The sequence below is a fragment of the Euprymna scolopes genome, chromosome 27 (genome assembly GCF_053919585.1).
Source record: "Euprymna scolopes isolate OS-2025 chromosome 27, ASM5391958v1, whole genome shotgun sequence".
Taxonomy (NCBI): Eukaryota; Metazoa; Mollusca; class Cephalopoda; order Sepiida; family Sepiolidae; genus Euprymna; species Euprymna scolopes.
Window position 1 is genome coordinate 93,123,045 of NC_136508.1, and position 20,511 is coordinate 93,143,555.

Here is a 20,511-nt window from a genome sequence, read left to right on the forward strand (position 1 = left end):
TAATTAATCTTTTGAAAAACTTTGACTCATCTTCCTGACACATCTCCAAATTTATCCTCAGGCATTCTTGAAAGGTGTCAGTAACCTGGGAATCCATCTGCCCGACTCTGTATGCATATACAAGATGACACAGACCCTGTACTAATCTTGATCTCTTGAATAGTCATGAATTAATCTTCCAAAACGGCAGCCACAACTTGTCTGACAGATATGTTCCAATGACAACTGTGATCTCATGTCCCGGTTTTTAGCCAGGTTCAAATGGGTATACCTCTAGGTTAACATCTTTTTGTCATCAATCAAAATCTTAATTAAGTGAATTGACATTTCCTCTTCACTCAGAAAAAAATGTTAACCAAAACAATTCATTGTTCAATCCATTTTCGCTTGGTCATTGTGTTCAATCTATGCAGCTAACACATATACATCTACTCTGATATCTACTAGTGAATGTATAGCTAATGTAATCAGGACTCGTAGGTATTATAGTAATTAGCGGACAACTCCAGTTTCATCCTGCTTGGCCTAGAGGTTGAATCTCCCAGGGCTAGCTACACCAGTGAAACACGTGGGTTCTGCTCTAGCAACAGTGTTACCCAAGAACTCTCATCCATTTTTTAATACTATTGAATTACAAACTAATCACAATGTATGGGCTCATACTACCAGATGAGGTTGTATTAAGATAGTTTACACAGATCCTATACTAATCTTGATCTCTTAAATAGTCAGGCATTGATCTTCCAAAATGGCAGCCTCAACTTGTCTACCAGATGCATCGTCAATTAATTGCAAAAGAGGAGGCAATAAGGTCTGGGAGCTGTTTCTAATGATTTCTGGCCATATTTGCATTCATGATATCAGTGCTTTGCAAGGTTATATGATCGGATATCATTATCATACGATTTTTCATTTCATCAAAAGTCTCCTGTGGTGTGCGCCCTTTCAAATACAAAAACCAGTTTGCTGCACAACAATCAACAGGCGCCATTTCATACCAAACTCAGTTCAAACACCAGAAACCACTATTAATTCAGAGCTATAATTTGCTACATAACCCATAGATATAAATCATTGCACATGCAAAATTTCAGTTAGATAAAACGACTGGAAGTAGGTCGGGGAATTAGTTTTGCTTTTGTTCTTTGTCTTGGTATTTACCTCCATCCGACCACAGCATGATGTGACACAATGCTGGGAGGAGAAGGGAATAATCCATCTTTATCACTTCCTCCCATGTTACCCTTAGCAACTGACTCTGATGCCTCAACTATTTTACATCTACTTACCTAAGAATTCTTAGCCATTCTTTTAATGTGGCTATTTTTAAGAACCCAGAGTGTCCCACTTTTGGAGAGTTATCTTTCCACCTTTCAACCTTGTGTCACATCGACAAAGACCGTTTATTTTATCTGTCAGTCTGTTTTATTTGTTCTGAGTACAGGATAGAACGATAAAATTTCTTGCCCCAGAAAAGACGACATGATTCCATTTCCATTTGATGAAAACCAGTTTTCTTTTTTTTTGTTGTTGCAGATCATCTACTAGTTGGCCAAGAACGATAGGAGCCTTCTATCATGTCGGAAAGTAGCACAATGTCCAACGAGCAAGATCGGAGATGCGCTGCTGTACAACTCACGCTCTCTACCGATCCAAGTTATGACAACAGGACCATTGTCAGCACCCTCAAAATGCAAATTTGGATGGTTCAATGATTAAGGCCACAGCTCAATGAAGTTTCCGCTCACAGTTATTGTCTTTGGTATAGTTTCAAGTGAGGGTCACATCATGCCACTTCAAATCTTCGAACTCAAACGTATATATTTAAAAACAATGTCAATCATATACAGTTCAGGTCAATAAAACAAAACAACAATAGATAACAAAGAAAACAATAGTTAATAAAAGTAAAGGGAAACAGCGAATGCACTAACATTTTGGCTCAACAAGTGACGAATGCCATTATTTTCTCTGTCTTTCTCTCACTTTTCCACTCCTTTTGCTATTCATATCTTCGTCTACAGCTGTCATCACTCTTGAGAGAGACAGTATGGGAGAGGTCGTCCACTCTCATATATTATTAAAAAATCGAGTTTTAACTTGGTCTTTTCTTTGTTTTTCTGAGTTTCTATCAGCCAGATTGACGCATTCAAGGTTTCTAACGTTCATTTTCATTGTCAAGGGAATATCTTTTGCTGTTTATGAGTTAATTAGTTTCAAGTATCTACCAAAATATCTTGAAGATTCTTTCATCTGTACAACTTTGAGGAACTAATCTGCCTTAAAAACTTGAAAGACTTAATGGCAACTCCACTCAACTAACTGACTAAACTTTCTCAGTTGCACTGTTTGATGATGAAAAATGGCTGCGTAGTGCAATTTATACTAAGGGTAGGTCAGTTAGGGGAATGTAATTTTCTTTCATCAATCAATCGCTGGAAGATGGTTGGTCAGCTGTCTATGCCAAACTGACTGCCCTAAACCAGGCTTTTTAAAGACAATTGTGATTTTACATCCCGATTTTTAGCCAAGGTCAAACAGGTCAACCTCTGAGTTGACATTCTTTTGTTCAGAAACAAATCTTAATTAAAACAATTAATTTTTCAATCCATTTTCACTTAGTCGTTGTGTTCAATCTATTTAATCAGCCAACACACATATACATCCACCCTGATATCTACTAGTGGATGTATAGCTACTAATGATCCAGGATCCATAGTTATTATAGCAACTGATGGACGGCTCTAGTTCCATCGTGCTTGGCCTAGAATCTCCTAGGGATAGCTACACTGGTGAAACACTGGGGTTTTACTCTAGCAATAGTGTTACACAAGAACTCTCATCCATTTTTAATACAAATTAAGCAAACTACCAGAAGAAACTAAAATACTGATTCTAGCATTTTTCCCCTTTCCCTTCGCAAAACTTAATGACCTTCTACAAAGCCAAAACAAAAACAAAAAATCTCCACGATAAAATCGCTGTGTCCCTAGGAAAGGGTCATTAAGGAAGACGCAAACAACAGGGTTGTAGGTAGAAAGAATATATTGTACAAAGAAGTAAATACAAGAAAGTTTATCGGTATTTCCGACAGTTAGAGTCTGTAGTCTCATGTTAGATTGCGATATTTTCCTCCACATTATGAGTGAATGGCTAAGTCCCCATAAAAAACAACCAAAACAACCAAACCAAACACCCGAAATAAATACTTGAAGATATAAAGGACTTGAAGCATAAAAACTTTTTCCAAAATGATCAGATTCGGCATTAAATATTTGGTTGTCCCAAAAGTTTATAAACACTTGCGAAAAATTTAATTTTTATGCAATTTTTAATTTTTTTTTCTTTTTTTTTTTTGCATTTACATTGTCCTGACTGCGCTGTATCAGATTATGGTCTTTTCTGCTCAATGCAACACTTTCTGAAGGGCTGCCGATTCGACTCATTTGATGAAGTAGAGGAAGCGTGTCAAGAATTCTTTGATTCAAAGCTGGCTGAATAGTACTTTGACCATATCTGAAAACTTGCAGATCGATGGCAGAAATTTTAGAAAATGAATTATTTTGAGGATTAATTTTTTATTTTTTATTATTACTTGACGAGTAAAATTTGAATTTTTTGCAAGTGTTAACGAACTTTTGGGACAACCTTATATAAAAAGGATTAATCTGCCATAAAACAAAACAATCAAACCAAACAATTTGTAGAGAGTTGAGGTGCAGTTGGTTATTACGTCTCGATTCTACTTTCATCGTTGCAAGTTCTTTTCATTCTTTCATCATCTGTTCATTAGTTTCACTTGTGCAGTCACCACAATCCCACATCTACTCTACAAACTATCCTATTTAAAATGTCTACTATTGTTTGAATTTAATTTGATTTACAAAAGACGAGGAATGAGTTGTGTCCTCCAAAGATTAAAAAAAAACTTATTATTTTGGGAGGCTAATGATAAAAATAAAAATGAGAAGTTGGCATCTTGGAGAAACTCTATAACATTTTAATTCTAGCCTGAAGACTGAGAAAAATTTTTGTGTTGATTTACCTTTCTTTCTCCAAGGTTGGATGTAACACGAGGTCAAGCTTAATACGACATGTGGCTTTGTCTTTACATAGACTGTAAGACCAATACTTATAATATTTTATCACAAAAGAAACTGTTAAACTAAAAAAATCATTCTACAAATAAGTATATTCCGCGATCATTATTTGATGAATACTGAAAATTTCATTAAAATTGGTTCATTTCTTGATGTTTGATGATTTTTTAAGTACCTAGTTTTACCCCCTACTTTAAACTTATAAATAATTGTTTACTTGATTTTTCTTCTTTCTGTCAAGTTTTTAAGGATATAGGGGGGTCTTTTTGTGGGCCAAAGCGCGCTTCTCATGGTAGGATATCTGTTAAAAACTTCGGTACTTGTACAGTTTAATCAAGAAATTGAAAAATGAAAATATCGAGAAAAAAAAAAAAAGTTATATTATACGTATTCGTTTTGGACTGAAGTTCTCCGAAAAAAAAAAATGTTAAGGAACAGTCGCCTGTTCTTGTAAATGAGTAAATATGAGATAGGATAGCCGAGAATTCGAACCTGGAAAGCTAGATTTGGAATTCAGAATTCCGATCATAAGTTAAAATAAATAATACAAAATGTTATTGAAAATGGAATGTGATGATGCAATTGTATTAATGAAATGAAATGAAATTAAAATTGAGGTTATCTAAGTCCGAACAATAGAAAATGTTAAACATATTTATAAAGTGGGTTAATCGAAAATTAGGTTAGAGAAATCGGTCTTTGTAAACATGTGATGAACGATGCATGCTTAGACACGGAGGTATGTCAGGCCACGGGATCGATATGCACGTGTTTGGTCATGCAATGACGTCATGATTTCTCAATATAGTTAGAGCTTTACGTCAGTCAGTCAGCCAGTGAGAGTCAGAGGTCGGACAGACAGAGATGACATCCGCCTTGGAAGCAAAAGTAGAAGTTGAAATAATGTAGAGACTTTGAAGTTCTTGATGCGAAGCCATTGACCGGTCGAATGGAATAAATGAACATTTTTGTAACTGTCGTCTTTGTGTTAGGTTATTCAACAGACAAAGGTATTGTGAATTTGTATTATAAGACTTGTGTTCCACTCAGCTGTATTTATAAGAACTTGTGTATAAACTCATCTAAGAATGTGTCTCTATCATCTTAAGAATGCGTCACCCTCTCAGTATTATAAATAATGAAGGTTCATTCATTATGATAAAAGACTGAAAATCCTCATCTCAAAAATATATGTGTTATAGAAAGATAATGTTTATAGAAACACTCTCAGAACTGTCAAACTGTATAAATGTCAATGTCTCTATCAACCTCTCATCTATCTTATATATCTCTCTCATCAGAATTGAATTACATGTCTCTCTTAAAATGTACTTTGTCCCTCTTTATATATACCCTGCTTATATCTCACCAATATGAACAATCTGAGATGAAACGCAACAAATAATATATATAATTCGTCAGCATGATAAGAACTGCATAACAAAAATTTTCACTTAATTTGATCGAATAGCTTTTTATTTTTATTTTCATTTATTTATTTATTTTATTTTTTTTTTTTTTTACACCGGAAAGACACGTTTTCATGACAGCGCGCTCAAGGTAGCCATGTTTGGATTTTTAGAACACGCGACGGGGAGATAACTTGTTCTAAAGCGCCGGCACCCCCCTTCACATGTTAAATCATAACTTTTCTTCCTAAAAATCGAAACATTGCTCCCTTTTGATCGGTATCCTAACAAATTGTTTTTTCGCTGTAGAAAAAAACAAACAAATTACATGATCAAATTAAGAGAACTTCATTCTATAAAGGATACGTATAATAAAACTTTTTTTTTTCGATATTTCTTTCTTTTTTTTTTTTTAATGTTTTGAAGCTTCATCATTATAGAAGTGAATGATGAATTACCTCCCCTGATGATGAGGTCATTCAGAGTGAGCTCCCTTGAATAATTTGGTGACCTCTCGCGACATTCGTCTCGTGTATACTGTATCGGAGGTTGAAAAACATGGCTTCGCAAATGTTGGATTTAAAGGAACAAATTAATTGGCGAGAAGTAAGTTGTGTTGTTTTTATTTTATTATTATTATTTTTTTTTTTTTAATATATTTATAACTTTATTCGCTTTTTTGTTCATCAACAAATTAATCGTTAAAACTACTAGTTCGTTTCTAACGAACCTGCTTCGGAATTTTTTATATGTAAATTAATAATTGTATTTTTCTTAGTATTATTGTCATCTTGGATGCTATTCTCACAACGTTTCGGCCGATGTAACTTTCGACCTTTTTCACTAAGGCCGGAGATTACATCGGCCGAAATGCTGTGAAAACAACCAAGCTGCGACAAATTCAAATCACGGATCTTTTCTTTTTTTTAAAGAAAGAATAATCGCTTCCTAAATGTTTAGTTTTAAATATTTAATTCCCCAAAAAGAAATGAACACTTCAAATTATTGATAAGTATTTTACTTTTTTTTTTATCAATATTTCTCTCCGCCCACATGTTCCTCCCTTTTTTTTTTTTTTTTTTTTTTAACTTAAACTCATATTACAAAGAGAAGAAAGAAGACACTTTTGCACGTTGTCCCCATGCCGTCAATATAAAAATAAAGTTTAGTTTTTAGTTTAAAAATGTTTGACATTAAAATAATGGTGGTTATCCAGTTTTATCACAATATAAAAAAATTATAATTAATTACAAACACTTTGGTGGTTCGGAATCTTAAATCATTGTTCTATTTTACGAAGAATTTTAAGAAAAAAAATGGTATTTTTTTACGATCTAACCCAACGTAGCATAAACACCCTCGGCACTTGTACAGTTTAATCAAGACATTAAAAAACTGAAAGTATCGTATCCGTTATGGAATGAAGTTTTCCGAAAAAGAAATTCACTTAATTTCATCAAGTAGTGGTACTTGTACTAGTGCACTTATTGATCCGTGCTGAAATAGTGTTATTATTTAAAAAGCCATTCTTAACATGGGGAGGGTGTTCTGTAACTATTCTATACTTTAACCGTACAGTTGAATAAAAAAAAAATATCATAAAACTTTAATTAAACTTGGAAATACGATTTGATCAGTGAGTCCACTAGAGCACCCAAGTAGTTTTTTTTTTTTTTTTTTTTTTTTTACAGCGAAAAAACAATTTGTTATGATACCGAGCAAAAGGTTCGATTTTTATGAAGAAAAGCTAGAATTAAAGATGGGGAGGGAGTGTTGGCGCTTTAAATTGAGTTATCTTCCCGTGGCGTGTTCTTAACTCCAAACAAAAATTAAGAAAAATTTCAAGGCCTTCAACAACGCGCTCTTATAAAAACGTGTTTTTCCGCTATAAAAAAAAAAATACTCGATCAAATTAAGTGAAATTTTTTTTTTCGGGGGGGGGGGGGGGAAATCTGAAGATCTCCCCCCCCCCAAAAAAAAAAAACAAAAAACGGATACGTACAATATAAACTTTTTTCGATATTTTCATTTTTTAATGTCTTGATTAAACTGTACAAGTACCACACCCTCAACTTCCCCATGTTAAGAACGGCTTTCGAGGTTTGGGGCGTTTATTCCAAAAGCCGTTCTTTTTTTTCATTGACTACTTCATGTGCTCCCCCTGTGCACTTTCACCATTTAAGGTAACAAAATTTGGTAAATATGGGGATCATACCATGCGCCGGGTTTGATTATCAGATTCGTTGTCAGTGACCTCGATTACCCCTAAAAAAACAAATTAGAGTGGTCGGTGTTTTGTTGTAGCGTATCCCTATATTTACCCCCAAAATTTTATAACCTTATAAAACAAAAACGTAACATGTCACGATATTGTCATTTTTCTTATACTATGGGCAATCAACAATCCCCTACCATCAAACAATCATGAGGTTGTTTGCACAGCAACTGAGAAGGCTAACATGCTTGCCAGTTGGTTTGCCCCAAACTCCACGTTGGACCTTGCAAACCACTCCCTCCTTGACTTTCCTTTGCGAACAGAAACCACACTTAGATGATCTGAAAATCACCCCTTCTCAGGTACATGGTATCATAAAAAACCTAGACTCCTCAAAAGTATGTGGATCCGATCTCATCCCGGCTCATTGAGGTTGCTCCAGTTCTCTCCAAACTTTACAACAAATGCCTTAAGGAATCTTGCTTTCCTAACTGCTGGAAAACTGCTTCTGTGGTACCAGTTTTCAAAACTTCTGGCGAAAGAACTGACCCATTAAATTATCGCCCCATTAGCCTCCTCCCGCTTTTCACCAAAATATTTGAGTCCATAATTAATTCAGCTCTAGTCCATCACCTTACAGCTGCTAAACTCCTGACCAACAATCAATATGGATGTAGGCAAGCCCATTCCACGGCAGATATCCTAACTGTAATCTCTGAACGTATCTACCATTCACTGGACAAAGCAGGGGAGGGTAGAGCAGTAGCCCTCGATATATATAAGGCTTTTGACAGGGTATGACACGATAGTTTTCTAAGGAAAATCAGCTCACATGTTATCACTGGAAGAATCTTTAACATAATTAAATCCTTCTTAAGAGAAGAATCCAGGTTGTTCTTGACGGTCGTACATCTAAACAATATGATATAAATGCAGGAGTACCTAAGGGGTCTACTCTTGGACCTTTATTATTCTTCATATTCATAAATGACCTCCCTGATAAAATTGTCTGTGAGATGGGTATATATGCTGATGACACCACGCTCTATAACAGACATGGCAGAAACACTAGAGAATGATCTGTAGTGGAATAGGGACTAAAATGGATGGTCACATTCTCTGCTGCCAAGACTAAACTTGTTTCCTTCAATAATTACAAGAAACCTTCTCTACCACCAATAGCAATGGCCAAAGACTCTTTATCTGAAAGTACATCTTAAACTCCTTGGCCTAACGTTCATAGGAAACATGAGTTGGAAAAATTACATTAAGAGCATTGCCAGGACCGTTGCAAAAAAGTAGGTTCTCTCTACCGTGCTAGAAAACTACTAACGCCTGAAAGTATCCTGTACCTCTATAAGATCAGCTGTCATCTAGACTTCAGCCTCTGTCCCATTGACAAAATGTATCTCTCTGCCTGTTCTACAAGTACTTTAATGGTGAATGCTCTGACTAACTACAAGCATTTTTACCCCCTTGACGTAAATACCCACAACAAACCTGACAAGCAGCTAAGTCCCACCCTTTCGCAGTAGAGATCCCTTGGTGTAAGAAAGCCTTCTACCTTAATAGTTTCTTTCCCCGAACTGCTAGATTTTGGAACTCCCTTCCGGGATTTTACTTCCCCAACTGTACTGACATGCAGAAGTTCAAGTGTAATGTGAATCTTGCTACTCATCTCCCTTCATAATATCCCTGCAAGTTATGTCCCCGATAGTAGCCCCCATACTTCAAAATGGCACTGTGCCTTGTTTGGGGTGAAAATTGAATAAAAAAAACAAAAACAAAAAAAAAACATTCGAATAATTGTGGAGAAAATGATTTTTGTTTCCCAACGACTTTAGTAAAATAGAGTTACTTTCCTTAGAACAATGAGTTAAGATTCTAAATTACCAAAACTTTGTGTACGTAACAGTTAGGTTATAAGAAAACAATCTGTGCCCCAAAATTTACGCCAATTCGTCCAATATTTTTGTTTTTAAATCCATTCTAAACATATTGGAGGGAAGGGGGGGGTAATCTAAAGTTAGAGTTACATACCTTTGCCATTGACCTTAATGAAGGCGAAAAATGGCCGATAAAAGAATTCAACAATCAATTTTTTTTTTTTTTTTTAAACAAAAGTGCTGGATGAATTTGCGTAATTTTTGGTGTACTATTTTGTTTTAAATCCAACATGTAAGCACATAAGCTTTTTGTCTTAGATTGTTTTTCTTTTTACGAAAATTTTAAATATTAAGTTTAAACTGGATAAGCGTCTAACGGTTATAGTCAACATTGTCTACTCGTTTTGACTTCCGGTTTCTGCCGTTCATTTTTTTTTTTTTTTTTTTTATTGCTTAAACATAATGAAGTAGACAAGAAAGCCATTCTTAGCATGGGGGAAAATATGTGCTTTAACATTTTCTGAGAGAAAGATAATCATTAATCAGAAGGGACCATATCTTGCTTGTCACCATCGCTTCATCTGTGGAATTAAAAAGAGCAGACAATCTTGACTTTAACCAAACATTATCTTAACCAAGTTAGTTCTTGTTTTATGACAGTTTGGTTCCATTCAAGAATTTACTGTAATTATTAAGTTATATTATTATGATATTGCCTGCACAAGCGTAGTTTGTCTGAAAGACAACAACAACCACCTTAGAGTGGGCACTCCACACGTGACTAGAATGTCTATTTAACTTGTAAGGAATAGGCATCCAGTTTTTTGCTTAACGGACCACAGGCCGTGTTGGTCACAGCTACCAGCATTCTTTTCAGTATTTTTTTAGATTAGGTCCACCTCCACAATTTTCTTTTAAATGACGACTTTTATAGGTTTTCGACTATGCTGAATACGGAAATCGCATTGAAATTTTGCAGAAATAAGTAGTTATCGAGATATAAAAAGTTGTATTATGCATTGTATTATTTGGTGGGCATCTTTGTTATGCACGTGCGCGCACACCATAAACAAATCTACGCGTGTAACAAAAATTGTCGCCAAAAAATACAATGCATAATACAACTTTTTATATCTCACTAACTACTTATTTCTGCAAAATTTCAATGCAATTTTCGTATTCAGTATAGTTGAAAACCCAGAAAAGTTGTCATTTAAAAGAAAATTTTTGAGGTGAACCTAATTTGAAAATTTGCCTTCCTTTCTTCCCCACCCGACCCACCCTCAGTAAGTCAAACAATTTAAAATTCTCACAATATTCAAAAATACAACTGTGAATTACATAGGACTTCTACCTAGTTATGTATGACAGAACGAGAATATACTACCCCAGTGGATTAAATAAAGTGTTACTTGCAGATTCCTGATGCACTTAAAGGCTACATCGGTCGAAACGTTGGGAGATCAACACTCAAGCTGAGAACAGTAGTTCCAAAAATCCAAATTTTTGGTCAGGAAGTAATTTTCTCTTAACTATTTCTCTTACCCCTTCCAATATCACTCTATGTTGATCTAACCACTCTAACAGTTCTTTATGTCTCTAAGCATTTAGTGAAAAGGTACCTGTACTAAAACGACAATCAAGTGGCTTGAACTGGCTTCCTCTGAAAGAGGAAGTTTCATGGAAATATCAAAGTAAGAAGTCGCTTGTATATCCCCATCAGGATTTTAGGTTTTTGCTGTTATGGCCGAGATATGATATCCTCCTGCATACATATTCTCAAATGGTCACCCATCTGGTACTAATCCGGCTCAACATTGCTTAACTTTGGTGATCTAATAAAAACTGGTAATTAAACGTGATTAACTTCCTATATAGTAGATGCTCAACTTCCTATATAGTGCCCCTGTAGGCATAATCTCAAATAATAGCCCCCCCCCCCTTTCCCTCGTACATCTAATAGTCAAACATAGTCAAACAGTGATTTTTTTTTTTTAATTCTAATTTACTTCTATTTAATAATAATAATCTAATATATAAAAGGCTATACGTCTGTCTCCATATTTTAAAACTCTATCTCTTCGGAAACTAAGTCACAGAGTGACTAGGGGCCTCAAGTGATTGGATTTTTTTATGGACCATTTTTTTATCAGTCTTTAGCCGGTTAAAATAGTTTTTAAGGGGTCAAAATCGAAAAAGTCGTTATACATTTTGTAAATTCATCTTAGTTTATTTTTAATCAGTTCATATGCGTGTCACGTTGGTACAGTGGTAACGTCGCTAGCTTTGAATGTTACAGTTTTGCTTTCGGTTTCGATTCTAGCTGATGGCACCCAAATGCTTTTTTTTTTTTTTTTTTTTTTTTTTTTTACTTTTGAAACCAGGACTCTATAATAATATATACGAAATCTGGACAAATTAAAATATATTTAAGCATATTTTATGACTGGGCAAAGTTGGGCACCCACCTGCTAGTAATAATAATAATAATAATAATAATAATATAGAAAATATATTGTTCCACCATGTAATGCTAATCTAGAAATGAAGAGAGTTGTCATCCTGTTGGTTTTCCTACGACACATACGGGATGACCGATTAGCAGAACCCAAAAATCTTCGGCGATAACTGTCTGCATTCCCCGCTGTTTCGCAACTACTGTTCTCTACCCTCTATTTGATTCCTGTGATGTCTTTGATAGTTTGGACATGTGTCTCATCGCCTGAAGAGAAAACTAATTCCCAATGTAATCCTCCCTATTCTGCTGTCTGGGTAGCACAAGCATGTCAGTGGACAGCTGAGGACCTGAATAGCAACCATCAAAAAGGACTTGACTGAACCCTCAGGTATATACGTGGTCAACGTTTGATCATGGAATCACCATCTCATACAATCTTATAAATTTATTTATTGCATTTCTGGCCGGCTTTGGGTAGGATTGAAACCGCTATCTTCAGACAATTTTCACCTGGAACCGTAGAGATTCAACGTCTCTATCCACTGCGCCAAAGGGGCGATCAAGGTTGGATTTTTTGTTCTTATAAATTCATGTTTATTTATTATTATAAATTCATGTTTATTTATTATCTGATCTTCCATGGTCGGGTCCGTACTGAATGGTATGTATATTATTTAATTGGAATTCATTATTGAGATGAGTATTATTTATTAATTTATCTATTATTATCCTCATCTTTCTTAAATGTTGTTTCACGACGTTTCGGCCAACTATTCCTCTGGCCTTCGTCAGGTGGTAACCGCAACGGGATAGGAACTCTGAATCTCCTAACTGCATCCTCAGCAATTACTGCCTTCCATAGTTGTTGTTGCCTCACCACGTTTTTGGCCAGAGGAATATTTGGCCGAAACGTCATGAAACAACATCTAAGAAAGATGAGGATAATAGTCCGCAATAAATAAATCAATAAATAATACTCATCGCAATAATGAATTCCAATTAATGTATATCGTACAATCTTGTTTTAGTACTGCTGTGCATAAACTGCAATGTAGTGAAAGCCAGAGTAGAAACTGGCTTAACCTGACCCAAGTGAACGCTGTTCCAACAGCAACGGACTTATTTTTTGGTTATGCAAGAGGAATGATTTAACAGATATGTGACATTGTATGAATTTTTTAATGAAATTAGAGTAGATTAAACAGTAAGGAAGTGATTTTAGTTGTGACCCAACAGGTCACAAGTAGATCTAGTATTATTATTGTGTTGATTCTAATCAGTGTCAGACACTGCGTAACATTACACACACACGTTTACATACATGTTAACATGTGGACCCAACACGTAGACTCAGTCGCAAAGGAGACAAATGAAAAGGAAAGAACTTCAACTTGCTGTTTCAGGTTTAAAGAAAAGACCTTTATTTCTCATTCTCCTGCCATGTGTGACTTCTCGTTATGGCTGTGACGTCACCCACGTCTCTAATGTGACCATGTTCTTTTTATAGTCTTTTTCTTTCATATTGGAGACTATATTGGAAATATGTGACATCATAGCTTGACCAGGTATCTACAATATGGAAGTAAGCATACCAATTTATTTAAGAGGGTGTCAGGCTCGTATCGAGTTGACGGAGGAGGAGGGGGTGATCTCTCTTAGATGACATTTGATATGAAAATATTTCACGTGCGGTACAACAGCCACCGTGTGTCTGCTGAAAAACAGCGTGGAACTTGTTATCGGTCATGTTGGCGAAAGTTCTGCCATATTATGTCGAAAAGGAAAAGCTTTACGTCTTACTGAAGATCACGATCCAGAGGTGGAAGGGGAGGCGGCACGCATCAAGAAATGTGGCGGGTTTATTTCTATGAACAGTTTAGGCCGTTCCAATGTTAATGGACGACTTGCAACGACGCGGAGTATCGGGGATTTTGTTTTGAAGAAATATGGCATCATAGCTCAACCGGATATCTATAATATTGAAGTAAGCATACCAATTTATTTAAGGTGTCGGGCTTGTATCGAGTTGACAGAGGAGAGGAGGGGGTTGATCTCTCTTGGATGACATTTTATATGAAAATGTTTCATACAAAAAAATTCTATATAATGCTTAATACGTGAATACTCCCAACTTAGCTGACAGGTGGCATTATCCAACCTCTTCATAGTAAAGGTTTCTAAATGCTGGAAAGTCTTCTACTCTAAAAGTTTATTCCTTCAAACTATTAAGCTTTGGAATTCCCTCCCTCTTTCTTGCTTCTCTGACTGAACTAACATGCAGAAATATAAATGTGATGCAAGCAAACATCTTGCTGCTCAACTTCCTATATAGTGCCCCTGTAGGCATAATCTCAAATAATAGCCCCCCCCCTTTCCCTCGTACATCTAAGTGGTAATGTCTTGTTTAGAGTGAATTGTGATGTTTTCCGGAGAACCAACATGTTGTAGACTCTGTCGCAAAGGAGACAAAGAAAAGGAAAGAACTTCAACTCCTGCTTCAGGTTTTGTAAACCTTTATTCCTCATTCTCCTGCCATGTGTGACTTCTTGTCTATATATATAAAAGCGAAAATGTGTGTATGTGTGTTGGCTTTTTCTGTATGTCTACAAAAGGCTTCTTTCAGAGAAGCGGTCGCTCGCTTAACAACTTTTAAAAACTTTTTATATCACATACAAACCGTAATATCTCACAGTTAACAACGAAGCTCGCCTGTCTATTTAATTTGCTCGATTTCGGGAAGATAAATATTCAATATTTGTTGCTCGCTGCATGTTGGTTAGTCTTTTTCCTATAATATCTTGGGGGTGGGGGAAAAAAAAGCATTCAGCAGTAAATGAATACTATCCCGCAGTCAAAACTTGACCTGATTTAAAACGGGCACCTGCTAAATCCAACTAATTAAATAAATTCAAACGTGTTTCCGCTAGCATCTCGCGGTGGGGCAATGGTTAACGTCACATGTTTTTTTTTTTTTTGCACATTTTAATTTACAACTTTGCCTCAACGGTTCGGGTTCGATCCTCATACTTACTTTTTTTTTAAACCCCCCCCCCCCACACACACACCTCCAAACTCCCGGGAAACGCCGGGTACACCTCGCTAGTCTCTAATAAAAACAAAATTAAACATCATCACCAACATGAGTAATATTAAAGATGCTTCTTGACCTAAACTGCATGAGATATTCATATTATTTTTTTTATTTTCCCTTTGCAAAACTTAATCACGTTTTGCAGAGTCAAACACAAAAACAATTTTCTTCCACAAAACAACCAAAGATTAAAAACTTTTTTTCAAAATTAATGGATTCACCATTAAATTATCTGAAAAGGGTTGATGTGCCATAAAACAAAATGAAACCAATCATTGAATGATGTTTGGGAATGATTAATTCCAATGTAACATTACCCATGCTTACAGACGCGTTAACACCAGGAACCATAGTTGACTCGGTCGCAAAGGAGACAAATAAAAGGAAAGAACTTCAACTCGCTGTTTCAGGTTTTAAGAAAGCTTGATTCCTCACTCTCTCTCGTCTTGTACTGCTGTGGCTTCACCCACGTCTCTAACGTGATCGTGATCCTCTCGAACGTGATCCCCAGTCTGCGCACACATTCTTCTTTTTATATCCTTTATCTTCCTTCCTTGCCATGATATCTCGCACAGCTCTCGGTTGGTTTCAATAAAAAGTGGGGCAATGTTGGCAGCTGGTTTGGCTGCCCCATACCCAGCATTACAATTTTCAAAGGAATAAAATTAAAAAAAGGGAAAAGCCAGGTCATGTGCGTAGAGGTGCCATATGCACATCCATGCTCTGTTACTCCTGATTATTCGTATAATTTTTTTAAAAATGTTCCCTTTTCTTTTTTCCTTTTTCTAGACGAAAGATTACATTCTGTTATACAACAAACTTTCTGAACGCTGTTTCCAATCCTGTGTTTCAACCTTATACGGAAATCATTTGTCAGGAAATGAGGTAAGTTAGTTATCCTTTTTGCACTTTATTAGTTGGTTTCTCTTTTTTTTAACCCCGTCTGAGAGTGAGATACAAGTAGCAGATGCACCAACCCAGATGTGGCAACAATAAGCCGTGCATGGACGAATAGTGGCCTTGTATAGAAACAGGATATTCTCAGATGTGAGTAATCTTCCCCGCACGATAGATTGAGGCTACCTTCTTCACAGCAGTTCTGACAATGACCTTGCTTCCTTTTCGTAGGGGTTGTAAAAACAACTGCTACAAATGGTAATGTCTCAACTCAGACAGACTTTATCCTCCCCCATCCATCCATGTTATGGGACACATACATCAAATCTGTTGCCAAGGGTGCTAGGAAAATGGTAGGATCCTTTTATCGATCCTGTAGATATCTCGCTGCTGGTGCAATTCTCTACTTATATAAAAGCCAGGTACGTCCAAGGATGGAATACTGTTGCCACATCTGGACAGGAGCTGCTAGAAAGATCTTGCCGTGACAGAGTTCAGAATAGACTTTGTAGCCTACTGGGGGATGCCCTTTTCTCTTCCCTGCAACCTCTTTTCCACAGAAGAGACGTTGTGAGCCTGTCTCTGCTTTATCGTTATTTTCATGGCAAGTGTTCGTCTGAGCTCCAATCTCTGCCCCCCCCCTCGCCAATCTTTCACAAAAAACACCTGTCTAGCTGAAACCAGTCAATAATTTTCCCCATTCTTTATCTGTATCTAAATCAAAACGTAGATTCCATGAACAAAATTTCTTTCTTAGAACTGCACGCCTGTGGAACTCTCTTCCTTTTGCCTGCTTTCTGGCCGACTTCAGGTCTTCAAGTCCAACATAAACAAGTTCTTGTTGAGCCATCCCTTTAACTAATCCAATTTACCAAATTTTCACTACTAACAATTATTACGACACTGTCCCATTAACCACTGTACACTTATTAATCCTTATCCTCGAGTGGCCTCTGGGCCTTGATAAGTGGTGACTCCTTTGTAAAAAAAAGAAAAAAAAAGAAAATCAAGAATGCAGAAAAATTCAAAATTTAAATGATTTACTTATGCCCAAGCTTTCGACTTCAATAAGTCATCATTAATGTCTCGTTATAAACGTGACTCATTTTCACAATTATTATTAGTGTGTTGAGCAAAAAAAAAAGTTGTAGGTGGCAGGCAGGCTTGAACATGTGACGTGAAGGCGGAAAAGAAAGTGGAGTTGTGTGTAAGACTGTTGGTTGGCCAAAAAAAAAAAAAAAAATGGGGGGTAGTAGGCAGATAGGCTCAAACCTGTACTGCGAAGGAGGAAAAGAAAGTGAAAAAAATGTGACGCGTTAGCTGTTGTGCCCATCGCCAAACCGGAAGTAATATAGGTTTAAATTAAGGCTAGACAATTGAAAAAAGGGGATGAATTTCGAAAATATTGGTAAAAAAAGCGACTCCTCCCTGTAGAAAAGTGCCCAGTCGAAGGTGAAGGAATTAATGTTTTGGGCCAATTTTTCGATATTTGTTGTCCAAAGGCCAAGCTTCAAAATGATAGCGACCTCATGAAAATCTGCCGCCTCTGTTCAAAGTTTTTGCGATAGATACAAACATGTATACATACATATGATGATTGCAACGTCTTGTCAGACGAGTGCCACTCCCTCAGACATTTAAAATCCATGAGCCCAAATGCCTGAGAAAGTATCTATACAAATATGATGTTACAGAGTCTTAGCTTTATACGACAGCTAAGTCTCTCTCTCGGTTCAAAATGTTGAGATCCAGCAACAAGCAAGAGCAAGATAGCCAGCAACAAATTAAACTGCAGACCAGCTTAATGTGGGTAATGGTCTTCTGCGTTATGTTTTTTTAAATCAGATTTGCTTCTCCTAGAAAGGTTGCCTTCACCACGGCTTACGGGAGATCTCTCCACCCCAAACATACATACATATACATATATATATATATATATATATATATATATATATATATATATATATACACACACACATACATTCATACATACATTCAAACAGACAGGTGAGCTTTATATTATAAATGAACCAAACAAGAAAAACCAGAAAACTTTGGATTTTCTAAAACCTGAAATGATAACGATCGAAATGTGTATAAATGAAGCTTCACTTTTCTTGTTACAAATGAAATATTGTTTTTTTTTTTTTCATAATAGCAAAATTTGAAAATCATAATATCGAATTTCAAGTAAAACCAGTTGTATCTACTTAATTGTCATGTAGCAATAATGAAGATATCCAAAAATTACAAAAAACGATAAGGTAGAAAATTATTAAAATTGTTTTCAAATAAAATTAACAAAAAAACCCTGTAGATTTCAAATCATAAGAAGAGGTAATTATTTTCTTAAATTTTGGGCCAATTTAGCAAAACTCAATTTTTAGTTAATTTACTCCAAACAAGGCACAGTGCTACTTTGATGTAAGGAGCTACTATTTTGGACCAAATTTACAGGGATCACTATGTAGGGAGTTGAGCAGCAAGATATCTTTCCACATTATACTTGAGCTTCTTCTGCATATCAGTGCAGTCAGGGAAATGGAGACCTGGAAAGGAATTCCAAAATCTAGCAGTGCGAGGAAAGAAATTATCAGATTAAAAAACTTTCCGACATCTCAGGATCTCTACAGTGTAAGGGTGGGATTTTGCTGCCTGTCAGGAGTACATTGTGGGGGTACAAGAGCTTCGGTTTCATCAGAGCACATTCTATTAAAATAGTTGTAAAACAGCCACAGAGATGCAATATTTTGGTGATGGGACAGAGGTTGGAGTGTGGTTGCTAGTGTGGAACCTATTAGTTGATTACTCTGTTGTGAATGCCGTCTAAGAGTGAAATACAAGTGGCTGATGTACCAACAGTACGCCATGCATAAGCGAATAGTGGCTTTGTATATGAAACGGATACTCTCGGGTGTGAATAATCTTCTAGCACGGTAGATAGAGAATCCACCTACTTCACAGCAGCTCTGGCAATGACCTCAATGTATTTATTTTGATTCCTGTTCCCTGTGAATGTTAAGCCAAGGAGTTTGAACAAAGTACTTTCAGGTAGTGTATTATTAGCCATGACAATGCGTGGCTGAGAAGGTTTCTTGTAATTATTATGGGAAAGAAGTTTAGTCTTGGTAGCATCAACTGTTATAAATGGGTTAATCCATAAAAATGTTAATCTTCCATTGTATTTTTTTTTCTTCTTTTCTTCAGATTTCCTGCATTGAAGCGTGTACTCTCCGCTACGTTTCCTTCAACCAGCGAATGATGAAAGTATTCCTTGAACATCAACAACTTCGGCAGAGAAAGTTAGATTCACCTGTCCTCTCGCCGATCAGCTCAGCTTTAACGGGGATACCACTGCCAGAAAACACGGAAGAAACAACAACGCCAACGGCATTGCCACCATCATCGACGGAAAATAAATAATAAGACATTTTGTATATATTTAAATGTAATTAATTTTAGGGATAATAAATATTTGAAATTTCATCCAAGTTTTGTATTTTTAAGACAAAAAGGACGTTATCAAATGAATGACAATGTCTATTCATACAAAAGAATAACTTTTCGGTACTTATGCAGTATAAGAACCGTGCTATTGTTGGAATTTTCCCAGCAGTTGATGTAAAATGCCAAAATACTGAGCCAATGAAACACAACAACCAAAGAAAAAAAGCCAGGAAGAAAACGTTTGCTATCGTTTTATTAAAAAACTAAATATTTATCTTGATTTGAAAAAAAAAAAAAAAAATCATAAAAAATTAGTTTTAGATATTATTTTTTGTAATCATTTGAGATGAGTAATTTGTGTATTTATCTATTTGCGGACTGTTATCTTCATCTTTATAGTTTTTGTTTTCACTAAATTTCGGCCAAGTATTCCTTTGGCCTTCTTCAAGAGGATTAGTTGGCCAAAACGTGGTGAGACAACAACTATGGAAGACAGTAATTACTGAGGATACAGTTAAGACTTAGCATTCCTATTCTGACGCGGTAAACAACCCCCTGAAGAAGGCCAGAGGATGAGTTGGTCGAAACGTGGTGAAACAATTATGAAGATGAGAATAACAGCTCACAAATAAAAACTTTAAAAATTGTTTGTTATCCAAAATTAAATATTAATTCATGAAACTTAGCTTATAACGAGATTTTTTTTTTTTAGAAAAGCATAAAATCATGATAAAAGGAGGAATCAGAAAAATTAATTTAAATAAAAAAATAATTCATGTGTGTTTTTTTTTGTTTGCATTTTCATAAAAATTGTCCAATTCATTGTATTTTCTTCCTAACAATAAAAATTTTTCTCAATTGATTTTTCTAATAACAGAATATATTTTTTTCATTGAAAAAATTGGTCAGTGTTTGCATGAAAGAAAGAAAAAAAAAAAAAAAATCAAGAAATTGTTTAGCATCTTGAGTCATTTTATATAAATTGCTTGGAAAATTCCAACAATAACA

At 35.7% G+C, this 20,511-nt stretch overlaps 1 protein-coding gene across 1 annotated transcript; it reads left to right on the forward strand.

The window, feature by feature from the left end:
- The first annotated feature begins 5,957 nt into the window (after positions 1 to 5,957).
- On the forward strand, positions 5,958 to 19,542 carry LOC145248994 (uncharacterized). The gene is made up of 3 exons (XM_080110839.1): positions 5,958 to 6,115; positions 15,949 to 16,044; positions 19,264 to 19,542. Exons 1-3 carry the CDS (start codon positions 6,068 to 6,070, stop codon positions 19,477 to 19,479), a joined length of 360 nt encoding a protein of 119 aa, XP_079966965.1. The 5' UTR covers positions 5,958 to 6,067; the 3' UTR covers positions 19,480 to 19,542.
- The last annotated feature ends 969 nt before the right edge of the window (positions 19,543 to 20,511 follow it).

What these genes read in the sequence shown, in the direction of transcription:
- LOC145248994 (XM_080110839.1), top strand. Translation starts at nt 6,068, where the DNA reads ATGGCTTCGCAAATGTTGGATTTAAAGGAACAAATTAATTGGCGAGAA. An exon ending in AACAAATTAATTGGCGAGAA is followed by an intron (nt 6,116 to 15,948) that starts GTAAGTTGTGTT and finishes TCCTTTTTCTAG; the next exon opens with ACGAAAGATTACATTCTGTT. An exon ending in ATCATTTGTCAGGAAATGAG is followed by an intron (nt 16,045 to 19,263) that starts GTAAGTTAGTTA and finishes TCTTTTCTTCAG; the next exon opens with ATTTCCTGCATTGAAGCGTG.